At 45.1% G+C, this 10,000-nt stretch overlaps 1 protein-coding gene across 1 annotated transcript in view; it reads left to right on the top strand.

The window, feature by feature from the left end:
* Positions 1-10,000, top strand: part of atad2b (ATPase family AAA domain containing 2B) — a 139,409-nt gene that overhangs the window by 52,579 nt on the left and 76,830 nt on the right. The window contains exons 21-22 of the mRNA XM_063223422.1: positions 4,695-4,859; positions 6,638-6,797. Coding sequence (XP_063079492.1) covers positions 4,695-4,859; positions 6,638-6,797 — 325 coding nt within the window. The remainder of the gene's footprint in view (positions 1-4,694; positions 4,860-6,637; positions 6,798-10,000) is intronic.

Consider the following 10,000-nt stretch of genomic DNA (forward strand, 5'->3'; position numbering starts at 1 on the left):
GGTGAGGTCAGGCATAAACGCGTTGTCCTGACCGTCTGTTACCAAGACAATGCGATGCGACACAGAAAAGACGGGCGGCTCTCCACTGCACTTTAATAAACAATGGAATCATCCGACGCGAGGCACGAGTTTGGAGTTTGTTACAACAGACGTGACCGCTGTAAAATAAAAACTGATCAGGCAATGCTTTGATCATGTCTTGTTTACTTAATTGGCCACGGAGCATAGTGACTAAAAGTTAGCAGCAACTTTGAAAAAGGGTCAAGTCATCATCAGAAGAAAACGGCCGTCTTGTAAAACATGTGTTTGTGTGAAACGGTAGACGGTAGGGACTTTGCGAGGCTATTTATTTAATGCCTACATATAACGTGACCAAAAATGTCTCTAATGTAGCTGCACTTTGCAATATAGCAAAACTTATTCCAGAAAACCTGATGCAGCATACAGATTGCAGATACAACTTCAATGCACCAGAAGTGAATTCGCCTTCTAGTTGGGTGCGTCACGTGTATTTAATAGAATATATGCGCATGTACATTTCAGCTATCTTATTACCTGGAATATTTTTGAGAGCTGATATTACAAAAAGCTAGTAGGTAATTTTACTTTTCTTTTCTCTACCTACCATTCAACCATGAGTGGTTGGCTCTGTCCATTGAACTAAATAACTAGTTGTTGGGGGGGGTGAAAGGGGAAAATAAGTTCAAAAATGTAAAAAATCCGATTTGGCAAAAAATAAATCCGAAAAAAACGGAATTTGAGAAAAAATAAAACGGAATTTGGGAAAAATTAAAACGGAATTTGAGAAAAATTAAAACGGATTTCATAGGCCCCTACACATGTGTTTGAAGTAGAGATGCACCGGATTCGGTTCCGGATCCGGATCCGGCAGGATAATAGGGTTTTTCCACAGGATCCGGATCCGGTTCCAGGATCCAGGATCCGGTAGCCGAGGCTTTTCAGTCAAAATAGTTTGAGCCAACGTGATAAAAAGGGTCCACGTGTGCGAGTAGGCTATGTGTTTCAACCCTTTCGTAGGATCCGGTATCCGGTTCCGGATCCGGTAGGATCTTAAGCAGTGGATCCGGTATCCGGCAGGATCCTAAAAATCAGGATCCGGTGCATCCCTAGTTTGAAGGCAGTCAATCTTTTCAATTCAAAGTTAGCGTTTAGCAGTTTGCAATCTTCACTGCAGAGGGGTTTCCAACCTCACTTGAGTGATAAGTTCTCCATTAACTGGCAAGTTGTGCACTTAAAATGGTATTTTCTGGAGGTAATTACTAATATAATGAGCAATGAGTGTATTCAATTTAGAGTACGGGCTGTTTGTTAGCGTTGTAAAGCAGTACTGGTCCTTTCATCAGTATGGCTCATAAGCACACCAGCATGGAGAGAGAGAATTTGAATGAGAGAGAGAGAGAGAGAGAGAGAGAGAGAGAGAGAGAGAGAGAGAGAGAGAGAGAGAGAGAGAGAGAGAGAGAGAGAGAGAGAGAGAGAGAGAGAGAGATGTAGTCATTTTTAGACAATTAGGATGGTGATGATGGCAATGATAATTAAAAAAAATGAGAACGTTGTCTGCAAATGTGTAATTTTCCATTTTCGCGGTTGGCGTGAAAACATTCAGAGGTACCTAATGCAGAAATGAAGACGGTTTGCTCTGATGTGCTGCCACTTGGCAGCCCTGGTAGCTGCTTCTGTGCTGGCTGTTTATTTGACCTGATGGGTTTGTACAGGCAGACTAATCAGCTCTGACGGCAGCTTCTGCCACTGAAATGAGTGGATTGATTCATTGCAACCGTATGCTATGCCGAAATATCTGTAAATATTGGCCCAGAAAATTCAAATATATGATTGGTATTAGGTTGGATATTGTAGTTTCTGCAAATTTGACATAGCAATACATCGCAATATCTCTAAAATGGGACACATTTTGGCCCATAAGGCTTTGTCACAAGATGGTGTTATGAAGACCATGTTCAGTCTAAACTAAATTTAACGGCTCTTTGCCTTTTACGGCAGATGAGAGAAGAGTACTTTTATTATTCCAGCTGGAACTTGAGGTGTCTTACAGCTTGCATAAATACAAAAATACGACAACTTCATTTTGACAGGACAGTGAAGAGTGGGACAGGAAAGGAGTGGGAAGCAGAGAGACTGGGGAGGATCCGGAAATGACCCGGGTCGGGAATCGAACGCCCGCATAGCAGTCCAGTGCCCAGCACCCGATGGCTGGGCTTCTCTTAAGTTTTTAACCCTCTCCTGCGGGTCCTCGCCAGCTGTCTGCAGAGGAGCGTTAGGAGAACATGTGGTTTATTGAGCCTTTCCACTCCTCTTCTCCCCATTACTAGCGGCAGTGGAGGTGGAGGAGTTGGAGGTGGAGGAGGTGCGGGGTCCTCGCCAGCTGTCTGTAGAGGAGCGTTAGGAGAACACGTGGTTTATTGACCCTTTCCACTCCTCTTCTCCCCATTACTAGCGGCAGTGGAGGTGGAGGAGTTGGAGGTGGAGGAGGTGCGGGGTCCTCGCCAGCTGTCTGCGGAGGAGCGTTAGGAGAACGTGTGGTTTATTGAGCCTTTCCACTCCTCTTCTCCCCATACTAGCGGCAGTGGAGGTGGAGGAGTTGGAGGTGGAGGAGGTGCGGGGTCCTCGCCAGCTGTCTGCAGAGGAGCGTTAGGAGAACGTGTGGTTTATTGAGCCTTTCCACTCCTCTTCTCCCCATACTAGCGGCAGTGGAGGTGGAGGAGTTGGAGGTGGAGGAGGTGCGGGGTCCTCGCCAGCTGTCTGCGGAGGAGCGTTAGGAGAACATGTGGTTTATTGAGCCTTTCCACTCCTCTTCTCCCCATTACTAGCGGCAGTGGAGGTGGAGGAGTTGGAGGTGGAGGAGGTGCGGGGTCCTCGCCAGCTGTCTGTAGAGGAGCGTTAGGAGAACACGTGGTTTATTGAGCCTTTCCACTCCCAGGGTTCGTACGGTCATGAAAAACCTGGAAAAGTTATGGAATTTGACAATTCAAATTTCCAGGCCTGGAAAAGTTATGGAAAACGTATTTTTGGTCAAAAGTTTTGGAAAAGTCATGGAAATCCATCCAGTGTTTCATCAATTATCTTTATGAAGTTGATGCCACGGCGTAATAAAATCTAAATGCCAGAGTTCTCGTGGAAATTTTGTCTAGTGCAGGCTGCGTCTACTTAACCATGTGTTGCCAAATTGAGTGGGTTTCAAATAACGCATGTTGTAATGGCTCCAGGCGGGTTTCAAGCGTTTTTGGCGCTAGAAATCAGTCACACCTGGCAACCCGCCTCGTAACGCGCGAGCTAGATGTAGTGTGTGCGTGGTGGTGAGAGGTGATCATAGCTCTAATCCTAGAAAAGAAATGTGGTTCTGTACGATATTACAGCATGTCGCGAAGTGTTACTTCAACAATGCGCGGCTTAACTTTCTGAAAAGATGATCAACAATGGCTGGAGAGGACGAAAGTTGTGATGTGTCCGTCCGATATGGGCAAAGCAGCCGCACTTGTTAGCCACCTGAAGGGCAAGATACAGCAGGCGGTTACCTCCTCAGCTACTAACAGGTTAGCAGTTATACGCGTTTTAAAATATTTAGCGGTTCCACTGAAACGTAGCTAATGCCAAAAGGAATACAATCCTAAAACCTGTTTGGTCTTGGTTTAATTTGCCAGATAGGGCACCAAGCGAACCTTTATGCTTTCGGTAAGCCCCGAGATTTTGATATTGATAAGCAATGCACCTGCTGCCTGCGAGTGAACTTGTCCAGTGTGCTGAAAGATTACATGAAATCCGTACAGTAGTCTATGTGCAGCTGACCGCGAGCCAAACGATTACCAATGTCTGCATGACGCGCCTGTTTTGAAATACGGTGTAAACGGCAGCGTGACTAGAGTTTGAAAAAGTCATCTGTGGCTTTGTTTTCAAATCGGTCAGATCGTTGTAACACAAAATGAAACTCACCCTAGCATCTCCTTGAGTGGGCGTCAGACTAGAACTATGCCACGAACAGTGCAGTCTCTCTCTTTTTTTTTTTTGCTCCAGCAACGACCACAACAAATGACAACATTATCATTCTTACAGGAGCTTTGGACTGTTGTGCTTAGGCAGGTGTAGTAGGCAGGCCTATGATTTCTTACTTGGGCAGGATGAGCATTTATCCATCTCCATAGAGAGCATGTTGATACAAATGTGTCTTTATGATGATTTCACGACCTAATTTGCTATAGGCTGGCCTAGGCCTATTCATTTTCATTTCTGACTGTACATTAGACAAGCGAATTATATAACATTGGTGAATAATAGCAGAATTAATGTAATACAACATGAAGTATAATGGTTGCTTATAGCTTGTAGTAAAAGATAACCTATAGTATGAATATGTTTATTTTTTACATATTTGTAATATAGGCTATGTAATATATATAATATAATATGCCATAGTCTATAGTATAAATATATACAGTAATTACATATTTATCATATAGGCTACGTAATATAGCCTGTAATATAGCCTAATACGCCCCCACCCGCGATTGGTCATTGGTTTTTCGGTCCTGGAAATTCAGAAAAAGGTTTTGGAAAAGTCATGGAAAAGTCATGGGAAAAAAATGGTGAAAAAGTGTATGAACCCTGCACTCCTCTTCTCCCCATTACTAGCGGCAGTGGAGGTGGAGGAGTTGGAGGTGGAGGAGGTGCGGGGTCCTCGCCAGCTGTCTGCGGAGGAGCGGGGTCGCCTGGAGGAGCAGGAGGAGAACACACTGCGCGAGCTGCGCCTCTTTCTCAGGGACGTCACGCGGCGCCTCGCCACCGACAAGCGCTTCCTCATCTTCAGCAAACCCGTCGACATCGAGGAGGTGACACAGACACACACACACACACAGACGGACACACACAGACGCACACACAAGCACTTCCTTTAGGAAACCCATCGACATCGAGGAGGTGACACAGACACACACACACACACACACACACACACACACACACACACACACACACACACACACACACACAAGCGCTTCCTCATCTTCAGCAAACCCGTCGACATCGAGGAGGTGACACAGACACACACACACACAGGGTGCGTTCCAATATGTGACCTAGCTTCCTCCACTTGTGCTTGTGGCCTCGTACCAGGAAGTAATATGTCATGATGACATCACTGACAACAGCATTATACAGCAATATCTTGCAAAAGCTCAATTGTAAAGTCTTTTTCTCATTTGCAATTGGGATGGTGAATGAGAAACAGTTCCCCAAAAGTTGTTGTGGCTAGGCTGACAGCTGAGAAAACTTCATTGTTTATTCCACGGAGGAGGGGCCAGAAGGCGGGGCGAGGCCACAAGCACAAGTGGAGTAAGCAAGGTCGCATATTGGAAAGCACACACACACACAGACGGACACACACAGACACACACACAAGCACTTCCTTTAGGAAACCCATCGACATCGAGGAGCTGAGAGAAACACACGCGCATCAACATACCACACACACACACATGCACACAATCGCATCCTCATTTTTTTTGCAAACCCATAGATGTCGAAGTGTTGAGAGACCCATACCAAGGTATCCACTATCTATTTTTTCATGGCGGGTTACCTCAACTTCAACTTTGCCCCCATGTCATGAGTATGTATAGCTTAAGAGAATCTCATTCACATACTGCATGTATTTGGCTACATCTAGACATTTCTATGCCTCGTCCCTCGTCTTTGTGTTCTGGCATGAGACTTATTCCATTAAAACCTTTTAAAAGTACTCCCCCGCATTCAAAGATTCCTCCTACAGGAAACAAATCACATGCATACACATGCACGTATACATTAACCTTAAAGAGTGTGACGGGAATGTTCGAATATGCAGTGAAAGTTCTATAGAATTCTGGGCGCCATTCAATAAAATGTTGTAATTTTAGAATCTTGCATTGTTATAGAACGCATTCTTTTTATAGAATGTTCAAAAACCCACACTCTTAAAGCACCTTATTAAACAAGACAGGCAGGTACACACAATGCAACATACAAACTGACAATACAACACAGCTAGTAGACAACCATGTTCTGTAATGATCCCATATGTCAAGTGTTGTCAGTCGCACTCTTGCTTGGAAGTCATCCGTCACCCTGTAGATCTATCCACAGTCATGACTAACTAAACTCTCTCTGTCTGTTTCTCTTTCTCTCTCTCTCTCTCTCTCTCTCTCTCTCTCTCTCTCTCTCTCTCTCTCTCTCTCTCTCTCTCTCTCTCTCTCTCTCTCTCTCTCACACACACACACACGCTCACACTCACACACACACACTCACTCACTCACTCACCTATCTATCTATCTATCTATCTATCTATCTATCTATCTATCTATCTATCTATCTATCTATCTATCTATCTATCTATCTATCTGTCTATCTGTCTATCTATCTATCTATCTATCTATCTGTCTATCTATCCATTTCTCTCTCTTTCTCTCTCTCTATCTCTCTCTCTCTCTATCTCTGTCTCTGTCTCTGTCTCTGTCTCTGTCTCTGTCTCTGTCTCTGTCTCTGTCTCTCTCTCTCCCTCTTCTCTCTGCTCTCCGTCTGTCTCTCTCTCTCTCTCTCTCTCTCTCTCTCTCTCTCTCTCTCTCCCCCCCAGGTGTCGGACTATCTGGAGGTGATTCGTCAGCCTATGGATCTCTCCACCATCATGACGAAGATCGATACACACAAGTATCTGGTGGCCAAGGACTTCCTCGCTGACGTCGGCCTCATATGCAGCAACGCGTTAGAGTACAATCCTGACAAGGACCCCGGAGGTTGGTACACACACACACACACACGCACACAGATACGCACAGACACAGACGCACACAGACACACACGCACACACACAGACACACAGAAAGGCAGCATGGCAGATTGCAATCTTTAGATGAAGAGCTACACACACACACACACACACACACACACACACACACACACACACACACACACACACACACACACACACACACACACACACACACACACACACACACACACACACACACACACACACACACACACACACACACACACACACACACACACACACACACACACACACACACACACACACACACACACACACACACAGAGAAAGGCAACATGGCAGATCACAATCTTTAGATGAAGAGCTATAAAACAGAAATGGAGTCAGACGGAAAGTTAACACAAAACATGCACTCGTGCACATGTAGTATATTCTTGACACAGGCACATACGTAAGAGTACAAGACTGAAACCACATACTGTTGTGATCACACACACTGAATTAGATTTCCACTAAGGGCACAAGTGGAGCTACATACGCTAGAAGACTGCAATCTGCATCATTTTGAAATCTAGGGGGCAAGCTACGGTACACAGGCACACGCAACACAGTGCAAACCCCACTAGGGTACACGCATACAAACACACACCATACACAGACATACTGGAAATCTCACTAGAATTCAGGAAGTTGTCAGAGTCTTGTGAAACACATTGAACACATGAACTGCTAGAACAGAGATCATCTGAGGACAGAGCAGTCACACACACGCACACACACGCACAAATACACACACACACGCAAACACACGCACAAATACACACACACACGCACACACGCACACACACGCACAAATACACACACACACGCACAAATACACACACACACACACATGCACAAATACACACACAAATAGTTTTTCGGTCGGTGCATGTGTGTGCTCAGGTTGTCCTTGGAGAAAGAATGTTGGTCTTGGTTGCAAGTGCCTCGAGTTAGTGTTCACATGCAATCCATCTCCTCCTGTTGTCGACGAAGGGGAATAGATCATCAATGTTTTCCCACAAAGCCTTTATTGAGCTACAAGCATAGATGGATTATGAGGAGATGGTGATTGTGTGAACTCTTCCACAATCTCCTTTTTATCAATTATGGATGACGCTGAGCATTGAGCGAAGCCAGAGGGAGATTCGGCTCTCGGTTACTCCATTATTACATCTCGGCATGGTGTCGCACAAGAAAGGAGAGATCTGTCAAGGGGGGGCCCAACATTGATATTCCCCACAAGATGTTTATCCTAGGGTAGAGTTCCTCTGTGTAGGTTCACAAGCCGTCAGGTGCTGGTTGGATACTGGTTGAGGTCCTTAGTTATGATGCAAAGAGTTCTGCAGATACAAGAGCCTGAAGTGTTTGGATTTGAGAGAGCACCACATGTACACACATGCACGCACACACACACACAATCCTTCAGTCTGCCAAGTCAAATGTGAAATGAATAATAATCCATTCCGTACAGTCATTCATACAAGCAAATATCTTTGGAAATGTTCCCAAACCAACATGCAGCCTCTGCTCTTGTCTCCTCTCAGAACCAATAAGCAATTTCACACTAACAGGGACGGGATTATAGTTCAAACCACAAGTACCCGGGGTTGCCATGCTGAATCCTCCTTTCCAGAGGTTTTAGTAACATGACTTAAAAGGACACTGTGCAGGAAATGGTCAAAAAAGGTACTGCAACTATGCTGCTCATTGAAACTGGGTTGCCTATTGCCAAATTTGATCTTTACATGGAAGTTTACTAAGTAATAAACAAATATTTTCTAGTATGGTGCAAGTACAGTCGTTTTTGCAACTAAAAATGGCTATTTTTGGCAATTCAAAATGGCGGACCATGGAGAAGATTCCCTTTTTCATGTATGAAAAGTGCAATTTTCCCAGTCATAATGAATACTTAGAATTTGATGCTGGTGGTAAGTATTAATGAAAAAGGTAACAGTAGTGAATGGACAGCATGAATTCTGGAAATAAACAACCAAAAATCTCACACAGTGTCCCTTTATGCCATCTGGCTGCTTTTCAAAAGCCCACCTGGGAAACTCCAACTCCCATTGTCATTGTGACACAGCACTCCACAGCACACAAGTGTTCACTGCACACTGCACACAACGTAATTGCATTTTATGCCTCACCTGTGCAAGGGGGCAGCCCTCAGTGTGACGGGACGGTACCATGCTCCGGGTACCTCAATCATGGAGGAGGGTGGGGGAGAGCACTGGTTAATTACTCCCCCCACCAACCTGGTGGGTCGGGAGTCGAACCGACAACCTTTGGGCTGCAAGTGTGACACCCTAACCGTTTACCCATGACTGCCCTTGACCACCAGCGTTCCGGTTTCCTCACGTCTCAACCATCTGAGGATCTAAAGATGGGCGGCATTATGGCTCCTCTTCCACCTGTCGTTTTCAGCTGCGTCACAAGTCAATGTTTAGTGGCTGAAGGGACACGTCAGGGAAGATGAGGACAGGTTTTTAATCCAATCGCATTCAAGGTCTTTTTTATAAAGAGCATCATTTGGAAATGTGTCGACTGCGGGGGGTTCCCAGATGGTATTGTGAAGGCGAAACAAGACAAGACAAGTTAGCATTTTAGCTCCTTGGATGGGTTGCATATCAGCTCTAATAGGGACCATATTGCCTCCTGTGGGTCTGGCTCCTGATTCTGATGGACTCCATTTGGCTCTTGACTGTGGGCCTCATTCTGGCTCCGATGGGCTTCGAATTGGCTCCAGTGTTGGGGTGCCAAATTATATTTTTGTGGTGTCTGCATGGCTTTTGTCATGTTGACACTACAGAGTTTCACTGTCAATTTATTATTATCTATTTAATATGTATATGTAATGTAATGGAATATGTTATCTGGTAAACCTTGGTGGGCACTCAACAACTTTCGCTGTTACACCTACATAATCGGCATCTACAGTGTAAGCCATTTTTTGTGTTTCCCCGTTCCATGCGTACACCATGCGTCTTCCATGAGGCTTCCAAGTTGTTTTGAGCTGGACCTGGCAAGGAGCAATCATGTTGCAGTCAAGGAAACACGGTATCAAATCAATGGCTCCTACTGTGTGCTCCAGTGGTGTCCATATTGGCTCCAGTTGGCCCAGCCACAAGCCACATGCTCTCCTCAGTGGCTCTTCATGCACCAGTT

The sequence above is a fragment of the Engraulis encrasicolus genome, chromosome 18, assembly GCF_034702125.1.
Source record: "Engraulis encrasicolus isolate BLACKSEA-1 chromosome 18, IST_EnEncr_1.0, whole genome shotgun sequence".
Taxonomy (NCBI): domain Eukaryota; kingdom Metazoa; phylum Chordata; class Actinopteri; order Clupeiformes; family Engraulidae; genus Engraulis; species Engraulis encrasicolus.